Source organism: Ornithorhynchus anatinus, chromosome 16 (assembly GCF_004115215.2).
Source record: "Ornithorhynchus anatinus isolate Pmale09 chromosome 16, mOrnAna1.pri.v4, whole genome shotgun sequence".
NCBI lineage: Eukaryota > Metazoa > Chordata > Mammalia > Monotremata > Ornithorhynchidae > Ornithorhynchus > Ornithorhynchus anatinus.
Window position 1 is genome coordinate 24,231,400 of NC_041743.1, and position 19,917 is coordinate 24,251,316.

General features: G+C 47.5%; 2 protein-coding genes across 4 annotated transcripts in view; one reads left to right on the forward strand and one right to left on the reverse strand.

The window, feature by feature from the left end:
- LOC100084400 (minichromosome maintenance complex binding protein) overlaps positions 1-13,672 on the forward strand; it is a 44,511-nt gene extending 30,839 nt beyond the window's left edge. The window contains 5 exon segments of the mRNA XM_029080371.1: positions 3,705-3,870; positions 10,402-10,535; positions 11,311-11,475; positions 11,853-11,941; positions 13,242-13,672. Coding sequence (XP_028936204.1) covers positions 3,705-3,870; positions 10,402-10,535; positions 11,311-11,475; positions 11,853-11,941; positions 13,242-13,368 — 681 coding nt within the window. The 3' untranslated portion in view covers positions 13,369-13,672.
- Positions 13,673-13,944: 272 nt separating this feature from the next.
- Positions 13,945-19,917, reverse strand: part of INPP5F (inositol polyphosphate-5-phosphatase F) — a 64,759-nt gene continuing 58,786 nt past the window's right edge. For all 3 annotated transcript variants that reach the window (XM_029080368.2, XM_029080367.2, XM_029080369.2), the window contains one exon: positions 13,945-16,349. In XM_029080368.2, coding sequence (XP_028936201.1) covers positions 15,203-16,349 — 1,147 coding nt within the window. In that variant the 3' untranslated portion in view covers positions 13,945-15,202. The remainder of the gene's footprint in view (positions 16,350-19,917) is intronic.

The following is a 19,917-nucleotide window of genomic DNA, read 5'->3' on the forward strand; positions in this document are numbered from 1 at the left end:
AATACTTATCCTTAACCAGCTTACTTCTTTTTTAGCTATGTCATCAAAATCACTAACTTCTTTCAGAGTTTTACATACGTGTTGGTTAAATTTTCATTTGTCTCCAAAATATTTCTAACTTTGTTAAAAAAAAAAAAAAAAATCCTCTTGTCACAAGTCTTGACAAAAAGGCTTATGTTGTCCAATTTTTCCAGTTTTTACTATTCTGGTGGGAAAACATGAAGGTTAGGTAGCATTTTAGGATTGTCTTCGGACCTTTTCGTAAAAATTAGTAAAAACAAATTGGTCATTTTTGCTAATTATCTCCTTAATTCCAATCAATCAGTCAGTAGTATTGTTGAGCACTTACTATGTGCAGAGCACTGTACTAAGCCCTTGGGAGAGTAAACATCAGAATTAGCAGGCATTCCCTGCCCATAACTTATCTGGAAGGTCAGTACCTCTTGAGCATTTTGATAATTGTAATTCCAGATATTCCAATGGAAATAGTGGTAAAATCTTGTAATAAAATGTGATGATATGATTGATGGTTTAGTAAGAAAATGACATTCTTCATTTTGGAATAACTGTTAAAAACTGTAGGTTGTAGATCTGCAGGTAGTGACAGTATTCCTGTTAGTCACCCTGGAACAATATTTTGCAAGTGATAGTATATAGTTCCATTAAAGTTTCTCTACCTGCAAAATGCCTAAAGTGTTTGCATTAAATTTCTAATCGCAAAGGCACCCCTAGCAAAAAAAAGTATCTGTCATTTCATGTCTTTTCACTTTCCCGTGACTCAGTGCTGTCTATTTTTAACCATTCAATCTCCAATGGCTCCTTCCCCTCTGCCTTTAAACATGCCCACGTCTCCCCCATCCTAAAAAAACCCACTCTTGACCCCACTTCCCCCTCCAGTTATCGCCCTATCTCCCTACTACCCTTCCTTTCCAAAATCCTAGAACGAGTCGTCTACAATCGATGCTTAGAATTCCTTAACTCCCATTCTCTCCTGGAACCCCTCCGATCTGGCTTCCATCCCCTCCACTCTACCGAGACTGCTCTCTCTAAGGTCACCCATGACCTCCTTCTTGCCAAATCCAATGGCTCCTACTCCATTCTAATCCTCCTTGACCTCTCTGCTGCCTTTGACACTGTCAACCATCCCCTCCTCCTCCACACCTTATCTCACCTCGGCTTCACGGACTCCGTCCTCTCCCGGTTCTCCTCTTATCTCTCTGGCCGGTCATTCTCAGTCTCCTTCGCGGGCACCTCCTCCCCTTCCCATCCTTTAACTGTTGGAGTTCCTCAAGGGTCAGTTCTTGGCCCTCTTCCGGTCTCCATTTACACTCACTCCCTTGGTGAACTCATTCGCTCTCACGGCTTCTACTACCATCTCTACGCAGATGACACGCAGATCTACATCTCCGCCCCTGTCCTCTCCCCCTCCCTTCAGGCTCGCGTCTCCTCCCGCCTCCAGGACGTCTCCACCTGGATGTCAGCCCGCCACCTAAAACTCAACATGAGCAAGACTGAGCTCCTCATCTTCCCTCCCGAGCCCGGTCCTCTCCCAGACTTCCCTATCACCGTGGATGGCACGACCGTCCTTCCCGTCTCTCGGGCCCGCGATCTCGGTGTCATCCTTGACTCGTCTCTCTCGTTCACCCCACGCATCCTATCCGTTACCGAGACCTGCCGGTTTCACCTCTACAATATCGCCAAGATCCGCCCTTTCCTCTCCACCCAAACGGCTACCTTATTGCTACGGGCTCTCGTTATATCCCGGCTAGACTACTGTGTCAGCCTTCTCTCTGATCTCCCTTCCTCCTCTCTTGCCCCGTTCCAGTCTATTCTTCACTCCGCTGCCCGGCTCATCTTCCCGCAGAAACGCTTTGGGCCTGTCACTCCCCTTCTTAAACACCTCCAATGGTTGCTTATCGACCTCTGCTCCAAACAAAAACTCCTCATTCTAGGCTTCGAGGCTCTACATCACCTTGCCCCTTCCCACCTCTCCTCCCTTCTCTCTTTCTACCGCCCACCCCGCACGCTCCGCTCCTCCGCCGCCCACCTCCTCGCCGTCCCTCGGTCTCGCCTATCCCGCCGTCGACCCCCGGGCCACGTCCTCCCGCGGTCCTGGAACGCCCTCCCTCCTCACCTCCGCTAAACTGATTCTCTTCCCCTCTTCAAAACCCTACTTAAAACTCACCTCCTCCAAGAGGCCTTCTCAGACTGAGCTCCCCTTCTCCCTCTACTCCCTCTACCGCCCCCCCTTCACCTCTCCGCAGCTTAATCCTCTTTTCGCCCCATCTCCCTCTGCTCCTCCCCCTCTGCCTTCCCATCCCCTCAGCACTGTACTCGTCTGCTCAACTGTATATATTTTCATTACCCTATTTATTTTGTTAATGAAATATACATCGCCTTGATTCTATTTAGTTGCCATTGTTTTTACGAGACGTTCTTCCCCTCGACTCTATTTATTGCCATCGTTCTCGTCTGTCCGTCTCCCCCGATTAGACCGTAAGCCCGTCAAACGGCAGGGACTGTCTCTATCTGTTGCCGACTTGTTCATTCCAAGCGCTTAGTACAGTGCTCTGCACATAGTAAGCGCTCAATAAATACTATTCAGTGAATGAATGAATTAATTTTTCTTCAGTTCATGTGATATTCTAGGTCACTATTTCAATCTATTTAACACTTACTGTGAGACAGTCGTGGTTTACGGCAATACAGTATCTCTGTCCTCGGAAGTCCTTATTTTAAAAGGAAGAAGGCACTCTGCATTCCCTTCCCCCAAGCGTTTCCCCCTCCTTCTTTTAGAAGTTGCCTAGGGATAGGAGGGAGGAGACAAAAGACCAGACAAGGTAGTGTCAGTAAGGAGAGCATTTAGCACCTTAATGTACATGGATTTATGAGGAAGTGGTAAAACCTCAGTCAAATACAGGAGTTTCTATTATAAGGGGTTATTTCCTTGAGGAAAGTCATGTTTTGGATTCAGTGGATGTTAATGATTTAGTGGGTAGATGATGTGAAATAATAATTGTGGTATTTAAGCGCTTACTGTATGACAAGCACTGTACTAAATTTTGGGGAGGACACAAGCCAATGAGGTGGAAGTCTCCCCATGACTGATTTTTTTGATACAAATTCCTATATTATTGTCTCATCCAGCGCAAGCAAAATGCTTCACCTCTTTGTCCCTCTTTGTCATATTTCTGTATTAAGTATTATAAGATGCCCCCAGATGAGCCCGTTGTTGGGTAGGGATTGTCTCTATTTGTTGCCGAATTGTACTTTCCAAGTGCTTAGTACAGTGCTTTGCCCACAGTAAGTCCTCAGTAAATACAATTGAATGAATGAATGAAAAACACAAAGTACAATAAGGCTGAGCGAGAGGGTGGGAAGTTTAGCAGCATCCCACCTTGTGCACAAGTGCGTGGCCCCAGCCAACTGTTCCTTCTTCCCTCCAATCTATTTGCCCCAACTTATGGATCATGTTCATATGCTACCACAACAGGCTTGTGTGATGGGAAGAACATTCCCTTCTGCTTTCAATGTAGTATTTCCAAATTGTGAATGGAAACAGTTGGTTTAGCCGAATTGGGTGTACTAGAAAAGGAAGGACTCTCGGGTGTTTGTTCTCCCAAATGTGTTGTGTTGCAGTCTTTAGAGCTGTTAGAAGAACTATGATTTTGAGGGCCTTTCTCATTCAGTTTTCTTTTCTGCAGTCCTTTAATCTCCAGATGACCATTGAGAATATGAACCACTTGAAATTCATTCCTCACAAAGATTACACAGCCAATCGCCTAGTCAGCGGGGTCTTGCAGCTCCCGAACAATACTTCCCTTGTGGTAGATGAGACTCTTCTGGAACAAGGACAGCTAGACACCGCAGGTAGTTTTTCTTTTACATACAACAATTTTCTGTGGTGGATTGGCGAATGAGATTAGTGTATTGACCTCTCGGGAATGTTTAGTACACAGTTATTATTTCCTCCCAAGACAGGCTGCTTGTTCCCCAGCCCCCATATTGTAGTGTGCAGATGCATTATTTGCATATCACAAATTTGACTTCCAGGACATTAGTCTTGTGAAAGAAGCATTCTCCTTACTAGGTGCAGTTGCAGGGATTCTCCCCAACCTGGGAATTTAAAGTGAGCTTGGATGAGCAAAAATCCTCAGTATAAAGAGGATTAGTTGTGGGATTATTAACTTTATACCCACCCAAGTGTGAGTCCCCCTCTGTCTTAAGTGATATCGCCACATGTGTGCTGTCATGTGCCTGAGTGAGTTTAATGAGGGTTCTTGGAAGTGTGGAGCGACACTGTATAATCACACATCAATCAGTGGTATTTATTGCTTGCTTATTGTGTGCAGAGCACTATATTAAGCGCTTGGGAGAGGACATTCAGCATGTTCTGTGCCCACAAGGGTCTTACCGTCTAGAGGCCCATGGGTTTATGCGCACAGATAGATACATATAGGAATGTCTCCGTGGGGGAAGCTATCCTATTAGTAGCTATAAGTCCATCCTATGGCCGGTTTTCCAGCAAGCATGATATTGGTAATCTCACTGGAGATACCAATTCTAGATACTTCACTGTTTTAGGGAAAAAAATTCTACATCTTCAAAAGCTAGGGTGCTGGCCTGAATCTTCTTAGAACGGGCTCAATTACCTGGCCTCGCTTCTGCCTGCAGTACGAATGTGTTCCCCAGAGTTATCTGATTTCTGCTGCCAAGTCAGGGCCTGACTGATGCTCTAAGAATTTCCTCTTCATGATTTCAATAGAAGACAAGATGGAGAGGCTTAGGAAAATAAGTTCTCAGAGTTAGATGTTAACATTTTCATTGCCATTTGTTTCTTTGTGTAGTGTCCTCGAGTGGGAGCTAAGTAACCTACTGGTTCTTTGGAGAAGTAGTAGATCTATTCCTCATTTTCCCCACTTGAGTAGCATCTTGGACATCTTTCTGGTTGAGTGATAATTTGTAGGGAATTAAATTGAAAGACCATACCAAAAATTTTGGGGCTAACTCAGAGTGAAATAGGACAGTCATCTTTTAGAAAGCAAATAGCTCACCTAAGAGAAGTGAGAAATGCTGAAAAAAGTGGCAGAAAATTAGGTGGGCCTAAATGGATTTAAAGAACTGTAGAGCAAGTCGATCATCATGTTGTGTAAGGACTACTCAGTTGAAAAGGACTAAGGACTACATAAATTCTATTCCTCTGTCTTTACAGAGGAAATATTGGAAAGATTCCTGCTATCGCCAAATGAGTTTTCACAGCAGATGGGTCAGAGGAAGTGGGTTCAAATTCTGACTTACACAGAATGAACTAGACCAAATGGATAAACTAAGTATAGACAGATCCCTAAGATCAGATAATAATAATAATATTTGTATTTGTTAAGAGCTTACTATGTGCAGAGCACTGTTCTAAGTGCTGGGGGAGATACAGGGTAATCAGGTCATCCCATGTGAGGCTCCCAGTTAATCCCCATTTTACACATGAGGTAACTGAGGCACAGAGAAGTTAAGTGACTTGCCCACAGTCACACAGCTGACAAGTGGCAGAGCCGGGAATCGAACCCATGACCTCTGACTCCGAAGCCCAGGCTCTTTCCACTGAGCCACGCTGCTGGGGTGGGGGCTGGAAAAGCAAACAGAGCAAGTCGAGGTGACGTGGAAGGGAGGGGGAGCTGGGGAAAGGGGGCTTAGTCTGGGAAGGCCCCTTGGAGGAGGTATGCCTTAAGTAGGACTTTGGTTTCCATCCAAATGTTCTGCAGGAGTATTTCAGTTATATTCTCATGGGGACATTACTTGCCATACAGATAGGCGTTCCGTCTTAAGAACATTTCAGAAGTGATCTTGGGAACTATAGGAATGACCTCTCACTTGTCTACCTGGTAAGACTGTATAATTTCGGATCAGTGAGCATTTTCAAAAAAGCCTGTTTCTTGGGGCAGCAAAGTTTCTATACGGGGAAATCAGACCTCAGAAACTGCTAGTTCTTTAAAAGCTGTTTAGATTATCAAAGGGCTTTGGTCCATATTCCATACACAGATTTTCTAATTTTTTTAGAAAAATTAATTAGGTTAGTCAGTGGTATTTGATTGCTTAGTTTGTATAGAGTACTGTACTAAGTACTTGGGGGAGTGTACAGTATGAGAGAGTTGGTAAAGATTCCCTATCAGGAGCTTACAGCCTAGAGGATGTGCACATAAGTGTATGAGAATGCTGGGGGATTAAGTGCATGGGAGAGTCAGTAAGGAGGGAAAATGACGTGGGAGATGAGCACTTAGTCCAGTAAGGCTTCCTGAAGGGGATGTGATTTCAGTAGGGCTTTAAATTCATTTAGTCATATTTATCCATTCAAATCATATTTACTGAGTGCTTACTGTGTGCTGAGCACTATACTAAGCACTTGGCAGAGTACAATAAAATAAATTCCCTCCCACAGTGAGCTTTCAGTCTACAGCTTAAAGATGGCGGTGCGCTGGTCTGTCAGATATGTAGGGGGTTTAGTTCCAGGCAGAAGGGAGGCTGTGAGCAGGGGGTCAGTGGTTTGAAAGGAGAACCAGGGACTGGGTGCGGGCTGGGTTGTAGTGGGAAAGAGGTGGGAAGGTAAATAAGGCGGGTGGAGAAAGCTGACTGCGTTGAATCCGATGGTGAGGAGTTTCTGCTTGCTGTGAAATTGGTTGGACATTGGAGGTTTTTGAGTTGTGGGGAGATTTGTGCAGAACAGTTTTTTAGAAAGATGAACCGGGCATCAGAGTGATGTGCGGCCTGGGGATGTGAGAGACAGGAGGCTGATAGAGCAGTTGGGATGGGATCTGACAAGTGCCTGAACCATGTGGTTTGCAGTTTGGGTGGAGAGGAATGAGTGAATTCCAGAGATAGAATTGACAGGTAAACATGGAATTTGGAGGAATGTTCTGTTCTGGGCAGAAAACTTGCTCAAAGATCGAAAGCAATGGATAAAGCTAAGCACGCAAGTAGTGGGTTTATCTAGGAATCAGTACTAGGTGTGGTTTTAGTGAGCATCTTCAAGGAGAAAGGAGTCCGAGTTTAAAGCTATAGGATTTAACTAACTCCTGTAGTTGTTGAAATGCCTTGAAGATGGAAATAAAGCTCAGTGAATAGGTTGAAGTGGCAGATGAATTTCCATGGAGAACAAATGCATTTTAGAGAAAAATAAAAGCACAACTACATGATGATAGATTTAGAGCTTACAGTCATAACTCAAGAAAGATCTTGAATATTATGTATCTTTTTTTATGGTATTGGTTAAGCACTTACTATGTGCCAGCCACTGTTCTAAGCACTGAGGTAGATACAAAGTAATCAGATTGGACACAGCTCATGTTCCTTATGAATCTCACAGTCTTATCCCCCATTTTACAGATGAGGTAACTTGGGCCAAGAGAATGGAAGTGATTTGCCCAAGGTCACACAGACAAATGGAGGAGCCAGGACTAGAATCCAGATCTTTTGGACCCCGGGCCTGTGCTCTGGTTCTCTAACGTCAACTGTGGCTTGGGTATTTCCCAAATCCTTGTTGGATGTTTGTCTGATATTGCTCTTAACTGATCTAGATAAGGGAAAAGATGATGACGTAGTTTTCTTAGCTAAGGTAATTTGGAAAATGGAGGCTGAAGAAATGAGAGAGCAGAGTTCAGAATTGGAAATGAGATCTGCCAACAGAATATTCTGTTTCTGGAAAAATGTGATTATGTAGCTTTGTGTCTTCAAAGTGTGGCAGGCAGAGCCAGCCTCCCTGAGAAATTAGAATATTCTTTGTAAGAGCTGAGGTCCTAAAACTTTTTTTCTTTTTAAATGAAAGTTCATTTTCTTTCATTTAAAATGCTCTGTTCTGAGATTAGTTGAGTTTGAGTTTGAGATTAGTCTGACTCCCCCTGATTTTTTTCAGGAAATTCTGGAATTTAGGGCCCCTTTGAAAATATCTGCCTAAGAATAAGTGAGCCTCAAGCAAGCTCACCCAGGGATTGGCTAAGGATTTGACTCTTGCAGATGGCAGGAGGGTGGCGTATTTCTGAATTTTCTGCCACAGTTTGCTAAAGTAGCTGACAGTCCAGCAATGTGATTGACCTTATTATTCCAATCAAACAATGGTATTTATTGAGCACTTGCTGCGTGCAGAGCACTGCACTAAGCCCTTGGGAGAGCACATATAACAAGAGTTGGTAGACATGTTCCCTACCCATAAAAAGCTTACAGATCTGATGAAGGTGACTGTTAAAACCTCTCCAGATTTCGTGACCTCCACCATCCCCACTGTTGTAATGATGGCACCGTAGGCCTCCATAAGCTCATTCAGCTAAAAATAATTAGGTCCCTGATGCTGTATGACTTCACCTGGGTTTAGGCCGTAATGTAGCTCCTTCTCCATGTTCTCTGAGAAAATGTCTTATGATCTATCTTTAAACCAACAGTTAATACCCTCTCAATAAATCCCTTCCATGAAGATAAGGTCATTAACGTCCATGTTAGAACTGGTAAATTGGTAAAATATGATCAGAAGTGCTTGTCTGCAGTCTGATAGCCATCCCTCAGTTGGTTCCTGTAGACAAATCCTTGTCGGCGGATCGCAGACTTAGGCGCCCTTCTCGGAAGTCTTGCGTAAGGCTGAAGGGTTCTCTGAGGAGCAGCCTCAGTCCTCGGATTTAGCAGACTGATGTCACGGACTGGTTCAGGAAGATTTATTTGTATCTTGTTACACCCAAGCACGTGAACCCTAAATGGGAAAGCTAACTCACTTGACAGGGCTTTATCCCCAGGAAGGGATTCCTGGATCCTGGGGGAGGCTTTCCGCTGAGTACATAGGGAGGGGGTGAGCAATCAGTCCATCACTCGAGCAACTAGTGCTATTTGAGCACTTCCTGGAGCGGAGCACTGTATTGAGCACTTGGAAAAGTGCAATTCAAACAGACACGATCCCTGCCCGCAAGGAGCTGATAGTCTACAAGGGCGCCCCACAAACCTTTTGGCATTCCTGTCCTGGCTCTTTCCTGGGGCAGATGGTTGAGGGCTGGAACCTGATGGGCGAGGCCTCGGCATTTTAGCAGCTTCTCGGCGCGATGGTTAAACTACCCGTTACCCGACGACTCCCAGCTCCTGCTTCAGCCCCAGAATCTCCCCAGGTTCTCCAAGCTGGCGGTGTATCCAAAGATAAACAGGCTTGGCCTCTGGGTGTTGTGCAGGGTTTCAGGTGAGACCCATTGGCATTTGTTCCTTTACTGACCTGTGACCAGGGCAGACTGATTCCCCCAAGAGCAGTCCTTGTGCAGCAGGAATGGGCAGCGATTCCTGGTAGAAGGCCATTTAATGAATTTCCTAGTAGCCACACAGGAAGGAGCTCCTCCAAACTGCCTGGGTGAAGATCCAGGGTGGTGCGTTGGCAGGGTCCAAGGGTAAAAGCCACCCTCTCCGGCCCTGGAAAGGCTTGCCTGGGACAGGGGACGGCCAATCTGAAAGGATAAAAGGTCACCTCCAACTTCTTTCGATCTCTGTTCCTGGCCTCAGGTGAAGACAGCCACCTCCCTCATCCAAAATCAGTGTCTATGGGGTGGAGCAGAGGGAAAATCTTTCTCCTCTTCCCCCAGCAGGGTTGGGGTAAAGAGTAGGAATCAATCAGTAGCATTTGTGTAGAGAACCCTACTAAGCAGAGTCAGTAGACGGGACATGACACCCCCCCGCCACCCTCACCCCACCAAGAAACTTACAATCTAGAGGGGGGGACATGCACTAAAATAAAATAAGAATATGTACAGGTACCCAAGTGCTTAGAGAGGGAGAGAGGAGTGCCCAAGCCCAGGAAGAGAGTGGGGAGCCACCGAAGTTGCTTCAGCCCTCGGTGCGGAGGGCTCCCGGAGACCGTCTCCTCCCCACCAAAGTATGGTCAGCCCTTGTGCGGGACATAAGCAACCCTGCCGGGGTGGAAGAGCGTGCCCTCCAGGGGAGTCTACGGTCAGCAGATCTTGCGTGGCACTTGCTTCAGCGGGCATCGGTTCACTTTCACAAACAGCCCGGCAGTAGGTGGCTGTCGCAAAGGTATCAGCCTCGGGCCCTGGTCCTGCTGTGTGTACTCGGCCAGGGTGGGGTTCCCTCAAGTCAGCCAAGCCCCAAGGGGGGCGTCTCCAGCCCATTGGATGGCGGCAGCTGCTGGAGTTAAAGGGGAAGGACCGTCTTCTGGAAATCCCGGTGGAAAGGCGACCAAGAAGAACGCGCCATCGTTCTGGTACCGTTGCACTGTGAAATGTGGCGAGGAAGCTCAACGTCTCCTTTTATGCCCTGAAGCTAGGCCCCAAACCCAGATTTTTACATTACGGGGAAAGTTTGAATTTGAGTCAATGATGAACATCAAATAACCAAGTCTTGTTTGTTGTTGTTTTCCTTCCCCCCTCTTAGGAGTTCACAATGTGACAGCGCTGGGCAACCTAATAACTTGGCAGAAGGTGGATTATGACTTCAGTTACCACCAGATGGAATTCCCTTGCAATATTAATGTACTTATTATTTCAGAGGGCAGATCACTCCTACCGGTATGACGAGAGCTTTTTTTTAAAAAAAAAAAAATTGGGCACAGGGGAAGAATGACAATTGGTATAAGTGCTTGGTATGCCTGCCCGGTATATCACCGAGAATAGTTATTTTAAGACAACTGGTGCTGATTTCCATGTAATCGTTTTACACGTGCATCACCGGAAAGGAAAGCATCTTGGAACCAGGACATTTAAGCCAAGCAACTTGGTATCCCTATAATCAGCCTAGGAAAAGTCAAGTGAATGTCCAGTAGCTGTCCCAAAACACAGATCAGTACTTAATGTGAGAAAGGAAGCCAAGTTTTCTTTTTCTCGAGTAGGACTATTGATTTTCTTGGGGTATTTCTAAAGTACTCATTTGGAATACTTGAAGATAGTTCTTAAATTTACAGTCATGATAACTGGTATTTAAGTGCTGACCCCGTGCCCATAACACTGGGGTAAGAGCCAAGGTAATCGGGTTGGAGGTAGCCCTTCAGTCTAAGAGGGGAGAATTATATTCATATTACATATTATATATATTTTCTTTATATTTGATTCTAGTTCCATTTTTATTTTAGCCTATCCTCAGCAATCACTGCTTTGATAAAGCTGATTCACTTTTACTAGAAAGGGAATAATAATATGCTAGATCCACGTTTTTGCCTCCCTACTGAATAAAGATTTTAGTAGTACCTACCCCTCTCCCGGCACCAGTGAGAACGATCATGTACCTTTGGAATATTTGGCAGTTTTGAAACGTGGAAAATCATCTGTAAATTGTTTTTTTCTTCAGTCAGACTGCCAAGTTCACTTACAACCACAGATCATTCCTCCGAACATGGAAGAATACATGAAAAGCCTTCTCACAGCTGTGTTCCCCTCCCTCCTGAATAAATTTCGCATTTATCTGACTCTCGTGAGGTTGCTAGACTACAGCATCTCGGATGAAATAACCAAGGTAGGTTGGGGTGGGGTAAAGGGGAGTCTTTAAAAACTCCGGGCGAGGTACTCTGTTTAATCTGAGCGAGGGCATTATTTAAATGAAGTTGTATCGCTGTGATGGTGATTTCGATAATAGTGGAGTCTCTTTAATAGCATTTAGTAAATGCAGATGACATTTCCTTTTTATTTTGGGAAGGAAAGAAACTCTCAAACAATGTGTTACTTTTTAAACTGCTCTGCTAGGAGAGAATCGATTAACACTTCTGATGCCCAAACTTCCAACTGTTTCTGCTTAGTTGCAGTTCATAATTCCTAAAGTGCGCCTAGCCGTTTATCTATGTGAATCTTCAAAAGGCATTTTGGTTTCAGAATGCATTCTGTCTTCTGATTCAGGCTGTTGAAGATGACTTCGTTGAAATGCGCAAGAACGATCCTCAGAGCATAACGGCGGATGATCTCCATCAACTGCTTATTGTAGCAAGGTAACTCTTCCTCCAGTCGATCCCCTGCTAACTTATTTCGACTGGCAGAGTCGGTAAACGGGCAAGTTCTCCGTTTCAACGTGGCTCAGCTTTTAAAAGAATACAAGATGCTTTGCTTCCCCCATCTTGAACGCTCAACACACTTTCCAAAGTTTGTTGGGAAAACTTTCACTTTCGTGCTTTCACTTTGTTTAGTATAGAGCGCTACAGCGGGAATATTAATGACAGATTATTAATGTCATCCCTCAATGATGACGATGGTATGTGCTTCTTATATGCCAAGCACGGTACTAAGTAGAAGATCTTCAGGTTGGACACCTACCCCTGACTGCCATGGGCTCGTGTATGAGGGAGAACTCGTACTGACTCCCCGGTTTTCAGATGAGGAAAACCAAGGCACCGAAGTTAAGTGACTTGCCCAAGGTCATACAGCAGGCAAGGGACAATGCTGGGATTAGAACACAGGTCTTCTGCCTCCCAGGCCTCTGCTCTTTTCACTAAGCCATGCCGTCTCCTTAGGATTAGGGAAGATTCTTCCAACAGTACAGGTGATGTTTCCAGGACAAACACTATAAAACTAGAAAGCAGAGGAATGCTGAAAACTTGTGGTAGTTATGAAGATTAAAGACAGCTATGTCCCCCCCCACCCCTTTTTTTAATGGTATTTTTAAGTGCTTTCGATGTGCCAGGCACTGTTCTAGCTGCTGGAGTGGACACAAGATGATCATAATAATGTTGGTATCTAAGCGCTTACTAGGTGCAGATCACTGTTCTAAGCGCTGGGGTAGATACAGGGTAATCAGGCTGTCCCACGTGAGGTTTACAGTCTTAATCCCCATTTTACAGATGAGGTAACTGAGGCCCAGAGAAGTGAAGCGACTTGCCCACAGTCACACAGCTGACAAGTGGCAGAGCTGGGATTCGAACCCATGACCTCTGAGCCACGCTGCTTCTCAAGATAATCAGGTTGGACACAGTCCCTGTCCCACCTGGGGCTCACAGTCTCAATCGCCGTATGAGGTAACAGGCACGGGGAATGAAGCGATTTGCCCAAGGTCGTACAGCAGACGAGTGGCGGAGCCGGGATTAGAATCCAAGTCCTTAGGCCTCACTGCTTCTCTATTTGCAGCTATTATGGCAAGCTATTGCTCTAGATTTGCTTCAGTCTAATCTCTTCCATCAACATCAGAATTGGCATGTTTTTTCCCGCTCACTAAAGCAGCTTTTTCCAGGGGGTGGAACCCCCACACGCTTCAATTAAGTTTGTACTGAAACCGGCTTCTTTCCCCTCCCCAATCAGGTTTCTCTCCTTAAGCGCTGGCCAGACGACATTATCGAGAGAGAGGTGGCTGAGAGCAAAGCAGCTGGAGTCTTTACGCAAAACCCGACTTCAGCAACAGAAGTGTGTTAATGGAAATGAACTTTAAAAATCTCCTTCCTGCTACTTCAGGTGCAAAAAAAAAAAAAAAAAGAATTTAGAAAACGTGTTATATGCAGCGAGCTGCAAGGTTCTTGTAAAATGAAAATAGCATTTATACCATACTGTTTTGTAGATAATTTGTATCGAGATAAGTGATACTTATCCTTGTAATTCAAACCAAGCCTGGAAACAGTTTATATGGTATTCAGTAAGCTCCTTTCAACTTACTGAAGCTTTTAAAGCTTGTTTTGTAATTGCCGAAACCAATAACGATGTGCAAACTATTTGATATTAAAGGTTTAACATACGTATTTCGTCGTGTTCGCTGTTTCCTTAGTGACGGGGTTCTAAAGTGCCTTTGGCGGTGGTTGAAAAATGGCAAATACTAAGTTAATAGCTTTTTACTGCGAGTGCTCCCCAACCCAACGTCAAACTATCTTTCAGGGATGTGGACGGCAGGGTGCGGTTTTAAGGAACAGTTTCTGGATCCAGCTATTTTTCTTAGCACTTGGAAAGGAAAGGGAGTGGCAGAAGGAGAATCATCTGGGCCGCTAATGAAACTCAAAAGTTTGACTAACCCTCGTAGAGCAACTTGTAATTTTTTTTTATTAAAATAATTCGCATGTACATACCTTCACGTTAAAATACAATGGTATTTTAGTCACAAGGTTGTATGGATGCACTTCGAAAGACACGTCACTGTAATAAAACATTAATAAATAACAGTTGAAAACTATCGGTTTTTAACAGACACAAGTCGTCTAGGCGATCGTTTCGAAACAGGAAAGCTTGAAAGACGTACTACGGTTATGACACTTGTTCGGAACGCTCCAAGGCAACCTATCCACACACACGCTACACGTACTAAACACCGAGGTACTGCTTCTACGCAGTGGGGGCTAGAGTTTCAAACTAGTTCGAGCAACATCTTCAGACTATCTCGCTCTCAGAGGTGGCAGGCCGGGTTACACCGTCAGGGGAAATCCCAGCGTGTGGGAGGACTGAAGAAACAAGGGAGAGACTGGACTTTCTCACACTGGAATAAGCAAGAGCCAGCAGACACGTTTAACTTGGTTCCCGCTACTAAGAAATTAGGGAGTGGGCTTATAAGGATCCGGAAAGTGCGCCGTTCGCAGAGGTTTTATTGCCTCGGATCGAGTCGGTTCTAGGCGGCGGGGTGTTAAGATCGCTCTCGCGGGTTAAAAGGCAAACGTCGGCCCCTAGTTGGTTCTGCTACATAGTATTTTGGGGGTAACTAGGCCCTCTATTTCACAGGGAAAAGCACATTCAACTCCTGAAGTGGCTTATTACTGAACGCTGGCTTGCTCTCTTAGATTCAACTCAATAAAAACCTTCTACGTTCCCGGCAGCCCGTTTCGACTAAGTTGCATAGGCACCGTCACGCAAATAGGACGACAGCTTTTTATTCCGAGGAAAAGTGAATTACCAAAATGAGTGCCAAACGTGACTTCACTTAGATCCTTTGCTCCTACAGTACAGAGTTAAAGGTAAACGTGTCAATGCCCAACCTCTTAATGAAAACCCAAATCGTCCCTACGGGGCCGGTTCCGGGACTGGCCGTTTTAAAGTGAACGGCCCACCGGTCCGTGTCAGTGTATAAGCTACCTGTTCAGACCCCTCGCCGGGATGGTGCGCCGTCGCCTGAAATCCGCTCAGGCACCAAGCAAGTTTCCCCACGGACATGGGAATTTCAGATTCCCAAATTCAAGAGGCGGTAACAAATCATATGGGCCTCTCATGTGCAATTCTCTTGGTCGGGAATACTTACAAGCCACAGTTAAGGATATGTGCGGGTGGGGAGGGGTGGAGGGGGAGGTTGACTAAATCTGAATTATTCGTGTTTGGCACTGGATAAACATGTCTCTCAGTTGACCCTGTTGGGCTGCGTGACCCAGCTCGGGTTCCGCTGGGCTCTTCTGGACCTTTGCCACTGCGAAGTTTATCCCTTGAGTCAGTCCCGCCTGGGTGATGTTCGCCACTTGAACCATGGAGCTCCGGATCTTGGCGAAGGGAGAGACGGCCCTGCTGCCGTTGGGTTCTGCGGGAGAAGGGGTAGGGAGGAGCCCCGCCTCGCCCTCCGGCGCGCCGGAAAGCGAGCCCGGCGTCTTCGGCGACGTGACAGAGAACGGTGCTTCCACCGCCAGGAACTGCGGGCCGAGCTCTGAGAAGGGCACGTCCAGTTTAGACGGTCGGGAAGGGGTCTCGGGCTCTGTCGTCTCTGACCGTGTTCTCGCCTTGGAAAGGACGCCGGTGCTGTGCTCTACCTCCTGGGCTTGTAGCAGGCAGCTCTTCTCCGCTTCCGGAGAGTCGGTCATCTGACTCTGGGCGTCGTGTACGAACCTGTGGCAGTAAGCGTCGACGGGTTTCGCGAAGTTAACCAGCAGGCTGTCGGCCGAAGGGGTTCTCTTCACGGGAGATCTGGGTTCGCTCCCGGGCCTGCTCCCGTGGGAGGCGGGGATCTCGGCAGGAACGTGCACGTCGGCGCTGCTTACCGATTGGGACCGGCCGCCCAACCGAGGAGCCGAAACGATGATGCCGCAGCTAGGCAGAACGTAGTCCGTGTGCCCCACGTTCTCTAGGGAACCGGCGAGTTGCTTGTCCTCGTCCGATTTCGAATTCACAAGGAACTCGTCGGAATGGTAGGATTCGTTGTCCGAAGAGAGCTCCCCGTCGGATCCTGCCTGGACTTTATTATCCGCTACGCCTGCGCTTTCCATAGTTTCAAGGCTACTATCTGATTTCCAGAGATTCACTTTGAGATTGGGTTTCAAGAAGTTCACTTTCATCTCTGGTCTGGCAAAGGTCCCGAGCTTTCGCAAGTTGCCGATGTTGACGTTGGATTTCGTCTGCTTAACTTTTTGGTTTAGAGATGAAAATTTGCTCATCAAAAAACTCTTGCCTTGAGCCAGGGACCCTCGGTTCTGAGATCTGATGCCAATGATGTCCTCGTGAGGTTTACTACTCCTCCTGGAAAGGGGAAGACAAGAGTTACACATCGCCGAAAGGGTTCCTTTGAAGTCATTCATTAATTTCGTTCCCAAATCTGAAAGTATTCACGGTGCTCTCCGGTGTTAGCACCGCTATCTGTTCGACACCTACTTTTTCAGAGTACTGTACTTTTTTGTTAAAAAGACAATCCTGCGACCGCACTCTCCCCACTTCAGTCTGTGTTCCGCGTTGCTACACAGATCCTATTCCGAGAGTGGCGCTTGGTGTTCATCTCTCCGTTCCTCTGAAACTTTTTAAGGCACACCCCCACCCCCATCAACCAGAAACCCCTTATCTTTGGCTTCAAGGCTCTTCACCGAGGTTCTCCATTTTAGAGATCTGTTCCCTTTACCGATGATTTTCCAGCTTCCAGTCTTCCCAGGCTCACCTTTACATCGCTTTCAAACCCTCTCAAGGATGCCTCCCCGCAATAGTATCCCACCAGACCACATCTCATCCCCCCATCCTGCAGAAGATGGATGCACAAGACACCTCACTTAGCACTCATTTATATGTGTATTTTTAAATATTTGTATACACAGGCTATTTCATCCCGCTCTTCATTTGAACTTTAAGAGCTTACTGTGTGCCCGTCACCGTACTAAGCGTCAAGATAGATACAAACTAGTCAGGGTGGACCCCATCCATGTCCCCCATGGGGCTCAGTCTTAATCCCCATTTTACAGATGAGGTACCTGAGGCTCAGAAAAGTGAAGTGACTTGCCCAAGGTCACACGGCAGACAAGTGGCAAAGCCGGAATTAGAACGCAGGTCCTAACTCCAGGCCCACGGTCTATCCCCTAGACCGCGCCGCCCTTCCCCCTCTCCTCCCCTTGCACCCACAGCTACTTTCAAGTGTGGCCTCTGGAACCCCCGCTCTATTACAGGCAAGCTACCTTTCATCCATGACCTTTTCCTCTCCCGCTCTCTCCTCCTCCTCGCCCTTTCGGAAACGCGGCTCTCTCCCGAAGACACGGTCTCCGCCGCCGCTCTCTCCGGCGGAGGCCTCTCCTTCTCCCACTCCCCCAGACTCACCGGTAAGGGAGGAGGCGTCGGCTTCCTCCTCTCGCCCCGTCGCTGCTTCCGCACTATCCCTCCTCCCCCCTCCCTCTCCTTCCCCTCCTTCGAAGCCCATATCATTCGCCTCTACCACCCACTCCAGTTACTTGTCGCCGTCATCTACCGCCCTCCCGGTCCCACCTCCGACTTCTTCAACCACCTTGGCCCCTTTCTCACCTTCCTTCTCTCCTTCTCTCTGCCCACTCTGATCCTCGGAGACTTCAACATCCATACGGATGTACCCGACGACTCCTCCGCCACCCGCCCGCTATCCCTCCTCGACTCTGCCGACCTCCTCCTCCACCGTACCGCGCCCACTCACCGACTCGGTCACACCCTCGATCTCGTCATCTCCTACCGCTGCACTATCTCCTCCCTCACCGACTCTGAAATCCCTCTCTCTGACCATAACCTTCTCACCTGCCTCATCTCTCACACTCCCTCCCCCTGCAAATCTTCGCTACTGCCCCACGGAGACCTCCGCTCTCTCGATCCCATCCGTCTTTCCAATAGCATCTCTCCTCACCTCGCCGCCCTGTCCTCTCTTCCCACTCTCGACGATCGGGTCTCCGCTCTCAACTCCACCCTCTCTACTCATCTCGACTCTCTCGCCCCCCTTTCCCTCCGCCGCTCTCGCTCCACTAACCCACGGCCCCGGATCACCTCCTCCGTCCGCCTCCTACGCTCCTATGCTCGAGCTGCCGAGCGCTGCTGGCGAAAGTCCAAGCACCGAGCCGACCTCACACACTTCAAATTTATCCTTTCCTACCTTAACTCTGCCCTCTCCTCCGCCAGGCAAAGCTTCTTCTCCTCCTTCATCGACACCCATGCCCGTCACCCCCGCCGATTGTTCCGGACCTTTAACTCTCTCCTTAGGCCCCCTGTTCCTCCCCCTCCCCCATCTCTCACCCCCAATGATCTGGCCACCTATTTCCTCACGAAAATCAACACAATCAGGTCTGAGCTCCCCAAAGTCACCCCTCCGCCTCTCCCCTCCCCCCCAACAACCCCCTCCCCTACTTTCCCATCCTTCCCTGCAGTATCCTCAGAGGAGATCTCCTCCCTCCTCGCAAGTGCCACCCCCTCCACCTGCGCCTCGGACCCCATTCCCTCTCACCTTCTTAAAACCATCGCCCCTGCCCTCCTACCTTCCTTAACTTCTATTTTTAACCAATCTCCAAGGGCTCCTTCCCCTCTGCCTTCAAACATGCCCACGTCTCCCCCATCCTAAAAAAACCCGCTCTTGACCCCACTTCCCCCTCCAGTTATCGTCCTATCTCCCTACTACCCTTCCTTTCCAAAATCCTAGAACGAGTCGTCTACAATCGATGCCTAGAATTCCTTAACTCCCATTCTCTCCTAGACCCCCTCCGATCTGGCTTCCGTCCCCTCCACTCTACCGAGACTGCTCTCTCTAAGGTCACCCGTGACCTCCTTCTTGCCAAATCCAATGGCTCCTACTCCATTCTGATCCTCCTTGACCTCTCTGCTGCCTTTGACACTGTCGACCATCCCCTCCTCCTCCATACCTTATCTCACCTTGGCTTCACGGACTCTGTCCTCTCCTGGTTCTCCTCTTACCTCTCTGGCCGATCATTCTCGGTCTCCTTCGCTGGAGCCTCCTCCCCCTCCCATCCTTTAACTGTTGGAGTTCCTCAAGGGTCAGTTCTTGGCCCTCTTCTGTTCTCCATTTACACTCACTCCCTCGGTGAACTCATTGGCTCTCACGGCTTTGACTACCATCTCTACGCAGATGACACGCAGATCTACATCTCCGCCCCGTCCTCTCCCCCTCCCTTCAGGCTCGCATCTCCTCCTGCCTCCGGGACGTCTCCACCTGGATGTCGGCCCGCCACCTAAAACTCAACATGAGCAAGACTGAGCTCCTCATCTTCCCCCCCAAACCCGGTCCTCTCCCAGACTTCTCTATCACCGTGGATGGCACGACCGTCCTTCCCGTCTCTCAGGCCCGCGATCTCGGTGTCATCCTTGACTCGTCCCTCTCGTTCACCCCACACATCCTATCCGTTACCAAGACCTGCCGGTTTCACCTCTACAATATCGCCAAGATCCGCCCTTTCCTCTCCACCCAAACGGCTACCTTACTATTACGGGCTCTCGTTATATCCCGGCTAGACTACTTTCATTCATTCATTCAATAGTATTTATTGAGCGCTTACTATGTGCAGAGCACTGTACTAAGTGCTTGGGATGAACAAGTCGGCAACAGATAGAGACAGTCCCTGCCGTTTGACGGGCTTACAGTCTAATCGGGGGAGACGGACAGACAAGAACAATGGCAATAAACAGCGTCAAGGGGAAGAACATCTCGTAAAAACAATGGCAACTAAATAGAATCAAGGCGATGTACAATTCATTAACAAAATAAATAGGGTAACGAAAATATATACAGTTGAGCGGACGGGTACAGTGCTGTGGGGATGGGAAGGGAGAGGTGGAGGAGCAGAGGGAAAAGGGGAAAATGAGG